This window comes from Halichondria panicea, chromosome 7 (genome assembly GCF_963675165.1).
Source record: "Halichondria panicea chromosome 7, odHalPani1.1, whole genome shotgun sequence".
Lineage (NCBI taxonomy): Eukaryota > Metazoa > Porifera > Demospongiae > Suberitida > Halichondriidae > Halichondria > Halichondria panicea.
In genome coordinates, this window is record NC_087383.1 from 4,546,319 (window position 1) to 4,564,980 (window position 18,662).

Below are 18,662 nucleotides of genomic sequence, written 5' to 3' on the forward strand. Positions count from 1 at the left end.
GGAAGTATTTCCTGCTGTATACTGCCCCAGAGGTTGTTGTTGAAGACCACTGTTGGAGGATTAATTTTTTGTTGTACCACAGAGTCAATTTGTTTTATATTAAAAAACCACGCCCAGATCACGCCCAAATACAATCAATACCAGGCCTAGTAGGCGACCTAGCGTTCAATTGGAGACGGATCGGCCTGGTGTCGAGGCTAATCAAGTTCATGCTCAGAGTAATAAACTGGGTGTGGCCTAGCATCGAGGCTAGGTGTGGCCATGATAATGTAACCGCAGTGAGCCTTGATAGCTCTAGATTCTATTTTTCAGGCTTGTCATCAAGTCAAGGGGGGTGCTCAAGCCCCCAAAGCGCCCCACTGGATCCGCCACTGACATTGACCTCTCAGATTACTTTACCTGCATAAAAGTCTGCTTGGTAAGAGATGTACAGTTATGTTCCAGTAAGACTACTGGGAAAACCTGTTCAGCTCTATTATATAAGGACAGTTAAGAATTACATGCATAATGCCATTGTGTACACAGAGGCAGACCATTTCCCATGGGCCATGCAGCATTACTCTGTTTAATAAGGTGGGAAAAACGCATGTTTATTACTGTATCCCTGAGAAACTTTTATGAGTCCCACATTTTATACTAGCAACACAGCATACAAAAGTACATGGAAAATATACTGCAGCTGGTCTAACATGTATATCACATGTTAAAAACAAATTTTTGGGGTAAGTTTGTGGACAGGAAATAGCGGGTGAGTGTAATGCGGAATGGAATGGAATATGGAACGGAATATGGAATGACAAACTTAGTAATAAAAAGAGAGCTGCTGATGGTGCTCTGTATTTTTTTTAGTGTAGTATGACATAAATACTTGTAAAAAGTGTTACATTATAAACACACAGTTAATTTTAGAAGACTGTTAGATTCTAATTGAATTTCTGGGATATAACATACAAATTACATGCATATACACATTGTACAGTGTCTAGCTTTAGCCAAGTATAATTATGCTGTGCCTAAATTAAACAAGTAAAGTGTTGAATATATACCTGCAAAGTTTTGGCCCTTGGTGAAACTTTAAACAATTTGTGCGTATTGAAGAGACAACACTGACCAAGCCTTTTGCCACAATTATTAGGTTGTAAAGTCTGATGATCTCAATTTTGTCTTGAGGAATGCCCAAATACACGGCAAATGATTGTGGATTTGTGAGAGTGCTCAGTTCCTTATATAAAAGAGGTAGTGTAAAATCTGGAATGGCTGTAGGAGAATACACCATCGAACAAGTCATTCAAGTAGTTTAACAGTAAAATCAAGCTGTGAATTTGCAGTGCACATATTTGCTTAGGCTAAGCTATGCGCTCAACTATACTATATAATTATACTCAAATCACTATAGTCATTTATATAGATCTATATATTATTATGTAAAACACCATCAGCAGGCACTTAGCTTATTGCTCTACACCTTCGTGTTGCTGACATTTTGAGGGTTGAAGTGTAGTTGCTACTCCATCGGTATTTCCGTGATGTAAGTCTTGTGTTTTCTTACCACTGTTGTTTGAAGTCAGTTCATCTTGTGAGCCATTATTGGAGTGATGTGATGAGTCAGCACTAGGGTTGTGTACGGCTTCATACTCATCTGAAAACAAATCGACATCCGAAGTGCCGCTTTCAATCTGTTCGTCAGACAGTTGTTGTTCCAATATACAATCTAGAAGCTCATCCCACATTTGAAGGAACTCAGCCAACATCTATATACATAATGGTGTGTAAAGAAATTCACTTAATAATTGTGACATGATTTTATGTCTCGGTGCGCATGCACAAGCGTGGTATACAGTAGTGTGTTTGTGTGTGTATCTGTGTGTGTGTCTGTGTGTGTGTGTGTGTGTGTGTAGACTGCTACAGCTGCTCAAGGATCAATGAAGTGCAAGTAAGAGTTTCTATATAGGCTTCTAGAAATTCGTGGCCATTTGCAAAATAATGCTTTGTTCTCGAGTTATGCCTTATACACTTGGAATACCATTGATTGCAGCCTTTTCAGAAGAGTGCGTAGAATAACTTGTTCACCGAGTGTTGCTACTCTACTTGTAGTTAGCTCTGCACTAGAACGCTAGCTATTGGTAGCTGCAAGAGTTGAGAAGAGAGCTGCAAGGCTCTGCTGATGCGCAGCCATTCATTTAGACTTGGATTTTTGGCATCGATCATTTTTAATAATCATGGCCGATCCTTACCCGATTATCTTCGAGAGTTTTCTGGATTCTGCCTTTGCATGCACAGCAAGGCCAAGAGCGCATAAAAGAGAGGGTTAAGGTTAGGGTTTTATGCGACTACTATAGTTGTTCGCCTAATCATTATAAAAGCGCGGCCTGGGATCGAGGCTAGGAAAAATACAGCACAAACATACTACCGTATACCTCGCTTGCGCATGCACACCTAGGCATAATAACTGAATAATAGGCTGTTAACTTGGTAATAATTATCTCAAGCATGCATAATCTACCAACCCCTATATGTATCTAGCTCAGAGCAGCTATGTGCATCAGATCGCTTGCCAATATAATTGTGCTCATGCATCGATCCTGTACAATCATATGAGTACTGCCTGTCCCGAGGTATTTTGCACACATATCTATATACATGCAGTATAATTATAGTAATATCTATGGTAGATCTATACTTTAACTCAAAATAATGTTTAAGAATTCAATATTATTACTACAAAACAGATTCTATATACTCCAGCTAGTTGTATTCCTTCTTATGGTATACACTATATTTCCCAGTCACTTAATACAGCTATATATATTCTACAGCAGTACGCATGTTCTTTACTTCTTTAGTTGTTTGAACACGTTTGGATATTTCCCACGTTAATCATCGCACAATTGGCTAGTATGTTAAGCGTCAGTGTGATTGGAGCAGTTGTTCCAGTTGAAGCTATGGGGATGGGAATGGGGAATGGGATTCCACCTGAACACGGTGAACCTGAACCTCCATATACCTCCACACAAAAACCACCACCTGCATATGTATGAATAAACATAATGATTATAATTATGGAGAGCTTATTATAATTATTGCACTATACATTTACTGCATGCATTAAATATATAAGGTTCATTTACCGCTAACGGTGCAAACATCAATATCAGCCACGGTATTTCCTGCTGGTACTTGGACTCTCACTTGTGTACAGCCTGACGATATTCCACAGTTGACCAAAACATTTACAGCATTTGCAATGCCTGGAATCCAGCCTAGTGCCGGCTGCAATATGGAATTTACAATATTTCCAGCAGTATCACAGTCTTGGATAGTTAGGAAAGACGCTGCTTGACTAATGCGGGCTCTACCCCTGTCTTCATGGGTAATTCTTGATTCTTTCACTGCAGACGAATCTTTTAAAGCTTGCAATACCAATGCCTGTGTTAGGGCTTCTTTGTTGTTTTGGCTCATCTGAATTGCCTTCAGCACATCTATCGCAGGTGATCCATTCACCAACTGTTGTGAGCATAAAGCCACTGACACCAGGAGGAAAGCGAATATCTTCATTCTTGCTGCTGATACAAATTGGGTCCTTGGCTGCTTATGAGTTGCTTATACTCGCTCTCTGTTTTCAGCTCATTATATAGCCTGCATGCTGACCTCGGTACAGTATATGCAGGCAGAATCCTTCTAACTGCCATTTTTAGTGAATGTAATGTGATCTGTGTATCCAAGAAAAGGTTATGAAGGGTTGACCTAGTTAATTCTATTAGCACATTCCAATGGCAAAACATTTAGCAGTTACTAAGATGCACACGATCACAATACACATTGCATACCAATTAATGAGCCCATTGTGTCACAAAACCTGCTATATACATGCAGACATGTATAATTATACTCATTCAGATTCCATACTATATAGCTGACTTCAGAGCAGTGAATACAATACACCGCTTGCATGGGCAACCGCATGCAGTCTATGCTCAAGACATTTCCTATAATTATAATTCTCCTTTTCAATTTCCTCTATAAACCACAAGCTTAACGTAGACCATACCATTGATACCATCCGAGTAACATCACAAACTTTATAATGGTCAATGTATGACACTATAGATCTAACCTAGAATATCATGCCATGCATGCTAAGGAGATAACTATATCTACCAATGCATGCATTATGAGAAATTATGCATATATAATTATTACGGCAAAAGGCCTACGATTGTTTTTCCAAAGCCGTCTATTATCATAAATAAAGGTGCCCATTATGCCAGCATAATTCTTACACAAATAAGATGCCTATTTTGAGCATATAATTATGCTAGCATATAATCTACCAATATACCTATAGTTGCGAGTCCAATTAGAACTTGCTAGAATTCCTATGCTGGTGGACACGCAACCATCATACAAATTTAAAGCTATACACACGTGCTTGAGCACCCCATGCAGTTGTTGCCACAAGGCCTACAATATGTCTTAAAGTCAAGCATCCTGTGTTTCACGATTCATAATTATTTTCACACCTTCTTTAGCAATGCAATCAAGTACATTCATCATTTAATTCTTTATACTCATGGAATTCTTCTAGAAAGTGCCCGGGATTTTACTCATGAGTAAATTGATACCAAATGATATACTTGAAACCAAAATCGTAGTTCAAAAGTCAATCTAGATCAGATTTCAAAATCATGTTTGGCAGTGCTGTTGAACAAAGTGTGCCCATTATATAATTATATACCAGCATAATGTACCCACCTTGACACCTTTAATATAGTTCATTAATCACCGATTGGACTTCTTGCCGCCTAAAATATAGCTATTATTATACATTAATGTGTGCATGTCGGTTTTGCAAGCTAAAACACATGCATGCATATACACTGTACAAAATGATGTGTGGTTTTTATGCAAAGTGCGTGACTATAATGATTGTGACAAATATCAAGTGATATAATTTTTTATATCTCATGCATGAATTGCAGGCAGAGTAATCTGAGACCAATAATACGAAATGAACACCTATATAGATCTATATATGCATGCACTACCCTCATTATAATTATATTCATGAATTATGACTTTTGGTATAGCCCATGCAGACAGTTAGATTAGACTAAACAGAAGCGAGAAAGCTGCATGGCCCAGATCATACCTCTGTGGTATTAACAAGAACATGCATGCATCCATATACATGCGTGGTGAACTTGCATCCATATACACATGCAGTGGTCAACTTGCATATCCTTGATTCAATCAAATTAGACCTATTCTTGGAGCTAAACGGCTATAATAGGTTTTCCATATCCCAGATACTGTGCATGCATGCTCTCATTTTGGGTATGTATGTCTGGTAGTCTAGACCACAACAACAACATCTCTTGCCAGACTTCCAGGTAAACTAATCTGAGACCATTGATGCACATAATTATGAATCATGCCTATAACATACATGCATGCACAGAACGTTGTTTAACATGCAGAAGCAAATAGCAGGAAAATGCTGGGAAAGAGGTCTGCATGCCTATCACATGGGTATATCACATGGGTGGTAATCTGTGGTTGTCAATCAAAGATGTTGCTGGGACCCGAGCAGATGTTTCAACTTGCACCGCTACTCATAGGAGGTGGACCCCTTAGTTCATTAATCACATTACCGTATAGCGGGTAATTTTCGTGGGGTAAAATATTCGTTATTTTCGTGGGCAGGCTGACTCCACGAAATTTTAACGTAGGCGTGGCTTATCGGAACGTAGGAATGCCGTGCAGCCACGAGACTAAACGAAATTTTTACTCACGAAAACCACCGTTTCTCGAGTTAAACAAATTTTTTACCCTACGAAACTTACCCGCTATACGGTACAACATAAATACCATATAGCGCGAAATTTTAGAGGGGCTTAATTTTCGCGGATTTCGTGGGTTAGAATCCTACACGAAAATTAAGTCCACAAAAATTGTATTACCTGCTATAACATGCATAGATTTAAAGGCATGGCTTCCGGTAAGCAGTCATTCCGCGAACATTGTGCAATGAAATAGCTTTTAGAGGCTAATCCACGAAATATAAGTGCCTCGAAAATTTCGCGCTATACGGTAGCTTCTATTACAAAAAGTTAGATTTATAGATGTTAAAGCTTCGTTGTCTAGTAAAAGCGAGCAAATAAAAAGCTTGAACTTGCAACGTGGTTATAATAAAGAAACACAGTTTTGATTCCTTGCTGACTCTGCTGTGATAGTCTCATGCAGTGCATGACCTATACGACGTACTGCAGATGCTGTTCTCAAAGCCTAGTTACTACAGCTTTGGATAACGTTCATGCACATGAACACCCCTCTATACTGAGTTTTAGCTCAATAGTTATTGCCTTGTTAAGTTTCTGCATGGTGGCTTATTCCTCAATCATACAATGTCATGCATTACTGATTTAAACACCATGGATATAACACTGCACTCATCATCAGTATTCTTGGTTCAGTCTGCTCTATACTAGGTAGTCCACAGTATATGCTCTCAAGTCCTTAGCTCTTAATGGAGTATATACGAGTGCATGCATGGAACAGGAGGATGTAGTTATTTCAGGCCCTCTGGTGCATGGGTTGATACCTAATTGCCATGGATACTTCAAGCCTCTGCATCTGAGCAGTCTCCTGTCTACAAACTGACCCGAAAAATTCACATCATACATGTTAGACCGTGCAGCTGCAGTATTGTCCTTTTATGCTATGTCGTTGAGTAAAAAAATTAATGTGCATGAGTGCATGCCTGATGGGACTCAAAACTTTCTTTGTTCTCTGGATACAACATGGAACTTAATTTTGTTTTTTATATCATTAACAGAATAACATTATAATGCTGCATGGCACAGCATGCATGGGAAAAGGTCTGCCTCTGTGGTAATTAACAAAAAGTCCGTACACAATGACATCATGCTGGTGTAGCATGGGAAAAGTTCTGCCTCTGTGGTAATTAACAAGAAATCCACACAATGACATCATGCATAATTATACAGTACAAATATAACGCTCTGTGTACATCTTCATTCATAATTTATGTGCATCATATTGGCCTCTTCATTATGAGAGTCTGGGAAGAGGTGTTATGTTGTAGTCTACCAGCATAATAATGATAATGATAACCTCCCTCCCTCAGTAGTCAGAGGAGGTCCGACAGGCGTGGTGCAGCTCAAGTATAATTAACCTTTGATTACTCTCAGCAAAAACATACGACGTGGGCGGATAATTATTGCTCAATCCAAGGCTAATTGCCAGAGCTGCACCCCGCCTGTCCTATACCTCCTCTGCTCAGTAGTGGTAAGGTGATTCCCACAAACCAGAAACAAGACATTAATTAACATTGGCCTAAGTGTGCATGTTGGGGTAGTGCCATAAAATATGCCTCAAAGGATTACAGTGTTACTCAACTATATATTATAGAGTTACATAATTCAAACACTTTTAATAATATAGGTAAACCAGTTTGGACTAGTTTGACAAACTCTGGTATCTGATGCAAGACTAAGTGTGCCCATGGATCAGCATTAAATCAGTATAGCACATATAAATTATGGAACTATTAGCATAATTTTAAGCAAAATCAAGCAATAATCTGGATTGATGCCTGTAGAAAGCACCATGGGATTAAAAAAACTATTGACTCAATGAAATACGTAATGCTGTATCACAACAACATTAATTGTTCGTTCCAGTTTGTATTGGTGTTGGTGGGCTGAGGCTCCTCACTGTATCATGTATATGCATCATGATTAGTGGAATTGTTGGTTCTGTTAAAACACATGCAAATGCCAGATGGGCCTCTCAGGTATAATTAATGGTGCACTTATAAAATGACTGCCTACACAGAATGCCAGCCGCCTAATTAATGGTGCACCTATCAGTGAAATGACTGCCTATACACAAAATGCCACAGGGCCTAATTGGTGCACTAATTATCAATGAAATGACTGCCTATACACAGAATGTCACATTAATAGTGCATTTAATGTATACACAGAATATACTGGGAAAGAGAGTTTGACCTTATATACACATATCTATAAAAATAATAATAATATGGTAAATCCACCTTGTTAATCTAATTATCGTGGTGTGTGCTCATTAAAGTGAAGTGCATGGTTTTCACTGGTACTGCATGGTCTCACATTTCATTCCTAGGTATGCCTGGTACTTGACTACAGCAATAACATCTTTTACTGAGGCTCTTATACTGCTCTGGGATGGGTACACACTAGCTGTGAAATTAATAATTATTAGGACCAAGAAACATTTGGTCTTAATAATTTTAGTTGCTGGATTGGCTGGATTGGCCGGGGAAACATGCACCAAAAGGCATATATAAGTAATAGGGGGAAAGCTGAGCTGAGGTCTGTCTATAGTTGTTATGAAAAGTGAATACTAGATCTAGTGCAAGTGCATGACAAATTTGTTCAGTCTGTCTCACTCAACTGAATGCGATATAGCACTGTGATAGGATATATATAGGCCTCAACACAACAAGGTATATAGTAGTTTAACGTTAACAGATTTTGATGTTAAAGCTTTGGTGTCGAATAAAAGCTAAAAGCTCGAACCAGTACGTTTAAAACGACTTTCTTCTGATGACTAGCAGATTGCATGAGCAAATAATGATCAGAAGATAGGTGTGCATGCGTGCATGTTGGGGTAGTGCCATAAAATATGACTCAAAGCGTTTAAGGATTACAGTGTTACTCAACTATAGAGTTACATAATTCAAACAATTATAATATAGGTAAACCAGTTCAGACTAGTTTGACAAACTCTGGTATATATAATTATTCTGATGCAAGACTATAAGTGTGCCCATGGATAACAGATCAGCATTAAATCAGTATAGCATGCACATATAAATTATGGAACTATTAATTCAGTGCATAATTTTAAGCCTATATATATATATATGTATATGTATATATATATCAAATAATCTGGATTGATGCATGTATAGAAAGCACCATGGGATTAACTATTGGCTATATAAATGAAATACGTAATACTGTATCACAACAATAATTATAACATTAATTGTTCCAGTTTGTATTGGTGTTGCATGGTGGGCTGAGGCTCCTCACTGTATCATGTATCATGTATGCATCATGATTAGTGGAATTGTTGGTTCTGTTAAAACACATGCAAATGCCAGATGGTGCACTTATGAAATGACTGCCTACACAGAATGCCAGCCAGCCTAATTGGTGCACTTATCAATGAAATGACTGCCTATACATATATACACAGAATGTCACATTAATGGTGCACTTAATGATGCAGAATATACTGGGAAAAAGAGTTTGACCTTATACACATGTTGAGTTCGTGCACCGAGCAGCGTGTGGCATGCAGTTCAAGATTAAGATTAATAACATTCAACCATGCATAGATCAAATGACAGTATGCACAAAACATAGACAGTAAATATACTAAGACAACAAAGACAGTGGAGCAGACGCTCCCATACACAAAGGGTGCCGCTAGGAGCAGACTGCCAGGCTAGAGCACAAAGCAATAAGATAGACCTATACAAAAGAAGTGTTAGCTAGTAATAAGAACTCATGCGCATGTACAGTAAACATTACAACACAGGAAATATTATGAACAGGAAATGACTAAGTGAATAACTAGCTAGCAAAGTCATTACAACACATATCTCTACGCTTGTTAATCTGGTATGTGCTCATTAGAGCTGAAGTGCAGGTTTCACTGGTACTCATGAGTAAAATCGCTTTAATGGGCGCTTTCTAGGAGAATTCCATGAGCATAAAGAATAAATGATGAATGTACTCAATCGCATTGCTAAAGAAGGTGTGAAAATAATTATGAATCGTGAAACACAGGATGCTTGACTTCAAGACATGTTGTAGGCCTTGTGGCAACAACTGCATGGGGTGCTCAAGCACGTGTGTATAACTTTAAATTTGTATGATGGTTGCGTGTCCACCAGCTTATAGAGGGAGTGAATTCTAGCAAGTTTTACATAAATCAAATTGGACTCGCAACTATATAGGTCTTGATAGATTATGCTAGCATATATAATTATATGCTCAAAATAGGCATCTTATTTGTGTGAGAATTATGCTGGCATAATGGGCACCTTTATGATAATAGACGGCTTTAGAAAAACAATCATAGGCCTTTTGCTATATTAAGACAGGAGTCAAAGAAACAAGGAAAGTGCAGCAACAAATGGAACTTTGTGACTAATCTTAGTTTCTGGCTTATTACTTTGAGTATGACTATGCTTTCTAGTATCACTGCATGAGTATTGTTAGCATCATTTCCTACTAGTATAAAAGGCTATGATTGTTTGCAGCCTTTTGGCTTAGCTAGGATAGCTACTTTCTCTCAAGTTTCCACGGAATTGGAGGTTACAAGAAGATTAATTAACAATCGTGACCAACCTCCTCTGGCTTCTTATAGTAACTGCTAAATGTTTACCATTGGGATGTGCTAATAGAATTAACTATAGGTCAACACTCTATAACCTTTTCTTGGATACACAGATCACATTACATTCACTAAAAATGGCAGTTAAAAGGATTCTGTCTGCATACTGTACCGAGGTCAGCATGCAGGCTATATATAATGAGCTGAAAACAGAGAGCGAGTATAAGCAACTCATAAGCAGCCAAGGACCCAATTTGTATCAGCAGCAAGAATGAAGATATTCGCTTTCCTCCTGGTGTCAGTGGCTTTATGCTCACAACAGTTGGTGAATGGATCACCTGCGATAGATGTGCTGAAGGCAATTCAGATGAGCCAAAACAACAAAGAAGCCCTAACACAAGCATTGGTATTGCAAGCTTTAAAAGATTCGTCCAATGCAGTGAAAGAATCAAGAATTACCCATGAAGACAGGGGTAGAGCCCGGATTAGTCAAGCAGCATCTTTCCTAACTATCCAGGACTGTGATACTGCTGGAAATATTGTAAATTCCATATTGCAGCCGGCACTAGGCTGGATTCCAGGCATTGCAAATGCTGTAAATGTTTTGGTCAACTGTGGAATATCGTCAGGCTGTACACAAGTGAGAGTCCAAGTACCAGCAGGAAATACCGTGGCTGATATTGATGTTTGCACCGTTAGCGGTAAATGACATTATTTTAATGCATGCAGTAAATGTATAGTGCTAATAAGCTCTCCATAATTATAATCATTATGTTTATTCATACATATGCAGGCGGTGGTTTTTGTGTGGAGGTATATGGAGGTTCAGGTTCACCGTGTTCAGGTGGAATCCCATTCCCCATTCCCATCCCCATAGCTTCAACTGGAACAACTGCTCCAATCACACTGACGCTTAACATACTAGCCAATTGTGCGATGATTAACGTGGGAAATATCCAAACGTGTTCAAACAACTAAAGAAGTAAAGAACATGCGTACTGCTGTAGAATATATATAGCTGTATTAAGTGACTGGGAAATATAGTGTATATACCGAATACAACTATAGCTGGAGTATAGAATCTGTTTTGTAGTATATTGAATTCTTAAACATTATTTTGAGTTTACTATTAAAATATAGATCTACCATAGATATAATTAATATACTGCATGTATATACAGATATGTGTGCAAAATACCTCGGGACAGGCAGTATTCATATGATTGTACAAGATCGATGCATGAGCACAATTATATTGGCAAGCGATCTGATGCACATATATAGCTGCTCTGAGTTAGATACATATATACTATTAGAGGTTGGTAGATTATGCTTGATCTATTATCGAGTTAACAGCCTATTACTTAGTTATTATGCCTAGGTGCGCATGCGCAAGCGAGGTATACGGTAGTGTGTTTGTGCTGTATTTTTCCTAGCCTCGATCCCAGGCCGCGCTTTTATAACGATTAGGCGAACAACTAGTAGTCAAGAGCACATAAAACCCTAACCCTAACCCTCTCTTTTATGCGCTCTGGCCTGGTACTAGTTGTCTGCGCATGCATGCGTCAGTCGTTCGTCAGATTCTGACGAATGTATATTCTCGTTCACTTTCGTGACATTTTTTATTGGTATACCATCGTGTACTAGCCAGTATCCCGTTTATTAGAGGAATGGCTCTTAGCTGAAGCTTTTGTCTTTCCTGAAGCTTAGAAAACATTATTCTGAAGAATTCTTAAGACAAAGTAAGTGAAGAGGCTGTAAAGCTTTATCAAGCTTGTCAAGGTCAGATATTTTTGTGTGGTTCTAGTCATAGATTTTATAGGATACCCTTGGCAAATATTTTCACTTAAATTTTTACTGATATACAAAGTACCATGTGCTATATACTATAGAACATATCACATGCCGAGCATAATACAACATGAACAAAAAACAACTTAGAATGGACATGACCATTATTGGCCATAGTCCTGAACATACCACCGGCCATGACCGGACGGTGTTATAGGCGCGAGTGACTCCCCCAAATAATGACTCCCGGTCACTCCTATACCTAGTCACCAGTGATCGACCCCAGGTCACTCACGCCTAGCGCCTAGGAATAAAAAAAACGTAAGGTGTTAGGTATAATTATGCAGACTAGCAGACCTCTTTCCCAGCATTTCTCTGTGCTTCTGCGTACATCAGGGGCGATCCTAGGATTCAGTAAATGGGGGTGCTCATTGCGCGCGAAGCGCGCCGCAAATTTTAGACCACGCCCACTTCCAGGGTCACGCCCCTTTTGTCGGCAACGCCCACTGTTTTCTAGATGGTGCACAGCCACAGTACTGACAGTATTTTACAGTGCCATCAGCAAGTCAAGAATGTTTACGACCAGAAGCTCAATTCGCCTGGGATGGCAAACTCTAGCCAACTCTTCTTAAGGTATGTCAAATGTCAATGCAATCATGTCTAGTCTCTGTGTAAATGTAGAAGTGTAAGTGATGATAAACGTTTGTTCCTTTGCTTGATCTGACGACAGTCTTGATTCTTTTCTTTTCAGGCCACTAAAAGATTGATCAGCTTACCAGGAGGTGACAGGCAGCGTACAAAGTATGACCACCAGTACGTACCTTGATGTTGAGGAAAAGAGACTTTGTAGTTTACATTGCAAACATTGATTATTATTATAATTTATTGTACATACATGTAGGCTTAATTATATAATTATACTATACATTCATGTACCTCATGTACCTGGATCCAAGAACCTTGTTGTGCTGCTGTTGTGAAGCAATCAAGTGTTTGATACAGCAAACCACTTCCTGCTGCCTAGCCTTATTATTGAGCCCCTCCCCACTCTTTATTAGTTCCCATGGATATCCCAGTAACGATCGAAGAAAAGTAAGTTTTTTAGGCTAGCTAGCTAGATTAAAGTTATTGTAACTATCACTATTAAGCTGTAGATAGCTGCAGTAAGTGTAGCTTCCTTCTAGCCAGCCAGTGATGGTTGAACTATCTACTTGAGCTTCTCCGAGTCTGGATAGGGTGCTGGAGCACCAGAGCCTGGATGGGGGTGCTGGAGCACCCTAAGCACCACCCTGTGTACGCCCCTGTACATAACACTCTGTACATAACACTCTGTACATGTAGGTCTTTACTTATAATTATGTGCATCACATTCAGGGGTGGATCCAGGATTCTTGATAGGGGGGAGCTAAAAATATTTTACTAAAAAAAAAAAAGAAAAAAAAGGTCATCTGTTTTTCAAGCACAATGTGTTTCCTGCATGACTGACTCATCAAGTTCTAGCCTCGATTCCAGGCCGCTCTTCCTAATTGTTTAGGCCTTGCTGTTGTGACACCATAGATCTATCTCGTTTATCTATGGTGACACTTATACTCTTTGTAATTGTGAATATAGACTAATAGTATATAATAGAAAAGATGCCATTATTGACCATTGATCTATATAGGTGTGGCCATGAATAGCCAATATTAAAGTAGCAAGCACACAGCAAAGCGCATGGTCCGATTATTACAGCAAGAGACTCGATCCAACCTCCTCCAACAACTCTCTCACCAACTGCAACAACTAAGCTGAAATGGATCCTCTAGAAGCTGAAGTGTCCAAGTTGAGGCAGCAAAGAAAAAAGCACAGGCAAAAGCAGGACAGTGTAGCCCTTGAAAATGACCTAGATTCTGAACTGCTGCTATGAGACCCAACAAGAGAGGAAATCAAGCTCAGAGAGTATATACCAACGACACAAGTGTGAGAACAACAAGCAAAACGGCTAAGTTTAACACAACTGTGTCTAAAACTAAAAGAAAGCGGGGTAGAGTACCACCGCCTCGTGACACAGTACCTCTTCACACGTCGGCCACTGGTGTGAGCACTGAGCTGGCACAATAATTTTGATATCTGTTTTTAGAAGACCAATGTATTGACCCTGGCTTTGAGTTTGGTGATGTTCAGCTGTCAGAGACAGAGGATTCAGGTTAGTATTGACTTTGCCAGTACAATTATACTTATGTTGCGACTGTTCTGGCGTTACGAGTACGAGTAGAGTCTGTCGGAAATAATTATAATTATTGTATATGTATTTACATTCTGTTATAGTATCAGATAATCAGATGAGGCTAGATGACCTGCTCCGGAGCATTGATGTGTCCATCGCAGATAACCAGCCAAAATCAGATTGGCGAAAACGTATGGATACCCGCGAGGAGAACTGGGAAGCATTCCGCAGCAAATTGTTTGAAGAAGTAGTCATGTACTCTTCAATGCCTGCTGATTCTGTAAGTTATGATGACCATAAAGACTTATTTCCATGTATACTCTACTATAGGCTTGTTTTATGTGTGGTGACGAAAGTCCTCAAATTCGATGTCATCAGTGCGGCGCTTCACAGTACATGTGCAATATCTGTGATGTCGTAGCTCATAAGCACCAGCCTTTGCATGATCGTGAAGTGTGGTATGATGGTATACTTTCTACTCAAAGTATGGACAGTTCACTTTCACAACAATTTAGATGACAATTTTTGTTGTTACATGCAGGGGTATGCATTCCGTTCAGCATTCCATGGAGATGTCCTCTTTGTAGTATCGGAACAGTGACGGTTTGTCCCAGAGAGTCAAAAAGGATTGTAGTGAATTTAAGAGGTACTGTAAAAAGTGTTCAATCTTCAGTGTATACAAGTTAGGACGCTATGACTTGAATGATGTTCTTCCGATTTGTGACAACTGTGGACAAGAAATCCACTTAGAAACGCCCCATGATGTAATAAGAGAGCAATATTGGCCTGGTAATCCTGCACGAAAATCAGCACACATCTTTGATACTGATTTGTTCCTCTTTTACGATCTGTTGAAGAAACATAATCCTGGTTTGTCTGAAGTGGGTTTTCTGAGAACACTAGAGCAATTTTCTTTGTCGAAAGGACGAGTAAGTGCTCATCATGCTGTCTCATGGCCTTCTAATTATATGTTTTACAGGTCGGATCACTAAATCCTGCAACATTTGGAAAGGCTTTCCGGGAGTGGCGCTACAGCAAGTTCTCTATTGGTGAACTAAAGCATTCTCCACTATTTGATTGTCCGTGCTGCACACCAGAACAGCATTCTGTTCATTTTGATGGTAACAAAAAACTCTACAGATATAGCAAAGTCCCCAGGTAAGTACTAGATCAACTTACGTGCAATACGTGATACGGTTTTCATGATATACCCCTTAATTGTAGAGGCTCGAACACTCAGTATTACGATGGATTCATTGTGCAAAACGAAGAGGTAGATACGCATATAGATGTGCTGGGATACTTTGGTGAGGTAAGTTTTCAATCTATTCTCTTTGCATGTTCCACTATAATTTATCTTGAATCAAGAAGACGATAGAAAGTTCTGGATTGTGTGGAACTACTCGCTGGAAAGCTGCCAAAGCTATCTCGAAGACAATGGCCAATCTTGATGAGACTGGCTTGGAGGTGGCAGGATGCAGGCATGCCTTAGCTTTGAAAGCTTTAAACATGTTCCGAGGAGAGATGTAAGTGGTAGATTCTTATAGTAATAATGCTAGATGGAAAAATTAACCTTCCTTGTAGATTTGGATATCCTCATTATCTCCACACAAAGTACTTTTCTAAAGCGAAGTGTGTTTGGGCCGACGTTATGTGTCAGTATTGGCCCTGGGCCAAATCAAAGGTGAACTCCTGTCCCGAGACTAAAGACGCAATGTCTTCCCAACCATGTTTGTCTGTGATGCACGCTAAAGCTCACTCATGGCATTGTCAGGTAGGTTATTTTTTAACTATTGTAAAGTTCTCATAACACATTGTAATGTACAGGTATTATGGGGTGGAAGGTGGCAGCCAAATTCAGCAGCTGGAGCTGGGGAAGAAATGGAGCAGCTCTTTAGCTATCTCAGTCGTTTCAACTTAACAACAAAATACATGAATGCAGCTGGTGTGTGATTATATTTTTGCTAAATAATTAGTGGTTATCTATTAGGCCGAGAAGAACAGCTAACAGAAGCAGCAATGTTTTGGAATGATAGAAAGATCAGTAGTCTTCCAAGCTACTTGAAGTGTCGCTTAAACAAGGTGTGTTAATTGTTTGCATGTACGCTATTTTGTGTGTTTATTAACTACTGTAGACTCGACGTGATCTGGGTGAACTCAAAAAAGAATTGCTTCTCCTTTAAGATAAAGTTAGTAAGGATCTGACCCCTGAATATTGCGAACAATGCCGTCAAGAGGTGCAAGAAATCGCAAGGAGTATGTAATTATAATTTCTGTGTGGTAAATAGCTTCATTTGTGGTTAACACTAATTTTTAGGAGAATGTTCAGGTGGTGATATAATTGATTGCGAGCAGCAAAGAGTTGACTACTTCCAACTGAAGATGTCGAACGTCACTGCAATACAGTTGCAGCCACTGGTTAGAGGATCTAATTCAGCAATGAGTATTTTAACAGGTATATGCAGCTATAGCCTTTATATTTAACTCTATAATAATAATAATAATAATATTATAGGCAATGAACAGCTGTATGCTGAGGCTGAAAAACTTTCTCTTTCATGTGACTCTCACCACCAGCGACGGATGTCTGAATTAAAGAGTACGATAGTGCAATCAAATGCCATTTCTCCGGATCAAGTTGATACCGAGTGTGAACTAGCTGCAGCAAGAGCAGCCACATGCAAGTTTAAGGAATGTATAGAATTAGGGTACTTAATAGCTCAAAGGAGGCATGCCAACATTCAAAAGCTGTCCAGTATGTTTATTAAATGTGCATGGTTGTGTTTTATGTGCATGAAATTGTGCAGCTACTAGCAAACAACGGACAAAACTCAGGAAAGCAATATCAAATGACCACAAAAAACTCAAGAAATTGGCAAAGCAGTACAATGATCTCATACAGCAATACAACATGGAACTGCCTCAAGCCATAGACGAAGACATTTTATCAGGGAACTTTCCTTGGTCATCCCTTTCAAGTAAGCTAGTTATAGTCCAGCATATAGGTATACACTGTGACCGGCTTGAACTCTTTCGATCAGGTCGCTATTGTGTGTCAGTACAAGAAAAGTACAAAATTTCTACTGTGTACAACCAAATTCAGCGACTGAAAGAAGAAGAATCACTACTACTGTTGGAGATGACCCAGTACTTAATGTACTTTAAAAGTTCTGTACCAAATAAGCTTGAATGTGATATTCAAGGTATGTTACGAACGTACCTGTAGTTGTTGTTCCTACATCTCTCTATAGCTATGCTTGATAGTACAAGTGGTAAACGATTGTGTATACGTATATTAACATGTGTATGTACTGCATGTATTATAGAATTTTCAATATCACAATTCATTGTCAATCTTTTCCAGATTAGGGTCATCTAAGAGTAAACATCTAGGCCACAAACCACTTAGCAACCACTTAGGTCCTAACAGCTGGGATAGCCTTATGGATTTTCCCATACCATATAGCACACGATTTTTTATACTACTTTACTATTTTTTTATGCTACTATAATTATACCATCATAATTATAATATGCAGTTGCTAGGATATAATAATTATGTCCAGGGTATAACTTAACTATGATAATTCCCTTTGATATTTCCCCAGACATGCATGTTTGGGAAAGATTTTGTAGATAATTTTGTCTGGCTTGCTAAAAAGTACTAGTTTGAAAGTGAGTTACCATTGGTAGGGAGTAGATGCTCAGCGTAGCATAATTCAATCAGATGCATAGATACAATCATCACATGCACTATAACAGTAATATTATTGTATACACATGCAGGTATTACAGCTGATATTCAGTCTTTAGATATATCCAACGATGATGGCCTGTCTTCTAGTGTCACTAGTACAACACCTTCAGCTTGTTCAAACGTAAACTATTATTATTATAACCTATTGATATTATGCATATGCGTATGTACATGCAGAAATATGCAGTCGTAACCAAGAACAAACGAACTTTGGATGGACTTTTGGCTATTAAGAGGAGTGGCCTCAGTGATGCTGCTAAGCACCTCAATTGTGCTGTTCAAGAGTTTAAGAATGAACCTACGTTCAGCGAAAATGACCAGCTTGCATATCTCATGATAGTGGAAGATAATGACTCGGAGAACGATAGTGATGATTATGAATATTGATAGTTTGAGTAACCAACTGACTGTATAAAATTATGATACTAAATTAATGAATAATAATTACTATGAGCTATATAGCAATAGACTATATATTCATGCCTTAAATAA

General features: G+C 38.8%; 1 protein-coding gene and 2 long non-coding RNA genes across 11 annotated transcripts; 2 read left to right on the forward strand and 1 right to left on the reverse strand.

Moving 5' to 3' along the window:
- The first annotated feature begins 241 nt into the window (after positions 1 to 241).
- Positions 242 to 11,551, forward strand: LOC135338819 (uncharacterized). 2 transcript variants are annotated; one of them, XR_010395791.1, is made up of 4 exons: positions 242 to 418; positions 526 to 573; positions 641 to 11,117; positions 11,210 to 11,551. It is a non-coding gene; the product is annotated as an uncharacterized LOC135338819 (long non-coding RNA). The 2 variants fall into 2 exon arrangements; XR_010395790.1 differs by having other exon boundaries at positions 526 to 11,117.
- Positions 2,693 to 13,251, reverse strand: LOC135338818 (uncharacterized). 2 transcript variants are annotated; one of them, XR_010395789.1, is made up of 4 exons: positions 13,153 to 13,251; positions 12,565 to 13,028; positions 3,129 to 12,511; positions 2,693 to 3,024 (listed from the first exon to the last, which is right to left on the reverse strand). It is a non-coding gene; the product is annotated as an uncharacterized LOC135338818 (long non-coding RNA). The 2 variants fall into 2 exon arrangements; XR_010395788.1 differs by having other exon boundaries at positions 13,144 to 13,249.
- Positions 13,162 to 18,618, forward strand: LOC135338816 (uncharacterized). Of its 7 annotated transcripts, none has more exons than XM_064534895.1 (19): positions 13,162 to 13,299; positions 13,871 to 14,392; positions 14,515 to 14,693; positions 14,744 to 14,897; positions 14,955 to 15,059; positions 15,101 to 15,342; positions 15,393 to 15,571; positions 15,638 to 15,725; positions 15,782 to 15,939; positions 15,998 to 16,187; positions 16,241 to 16,358; positions 16,404 to 16,495; positions 16,549 to 16,669; positions 16,731 to 16,868; positions 16,929 to 17,168; positions 17,221 to 17,391; positions 17,455 to 17,616; positions 18,200 to 18,291; positions 18,348 to 18,618. In XM_064534895.1, the coding sequence occupies exons 3-13, from the start codon at positions 14,529 to 14,531 to the stop codon at positions 16,594 to 16,596; spliced, it is 1,539 nt and encodes a 512-aa protein (XP_064390965.1). In that variant the 5' UTR covers positions 13,162 to 13,299; positions 13,871 to 14,392; positions 14,515 to 14,528; the 3' UTR covers positions 16,597 to 16,669; positions 16,731 to 16,868; positions 16,929 to 17,168; positions 17,221 to 17,391; positions 17,455 to 17,616; positions 18,200 to 18,291; positions 18,348 to 18,618. The 7 variants fall into 7 exon arrangements, with proteins under 7 accessions (XP_064390965.1, XP_064390966.1, XP_064390964.1 ...); XM_064534896.1 differs by having other exon boundaries at positions 16,929 to 17,093; XM_064534894.1 differs by having other exon boundaries at positions 16,929 to 17,391.
- The last annotated feature ends 44 nt before the right edge of the window (positions 18,619 to 18,662 follow it).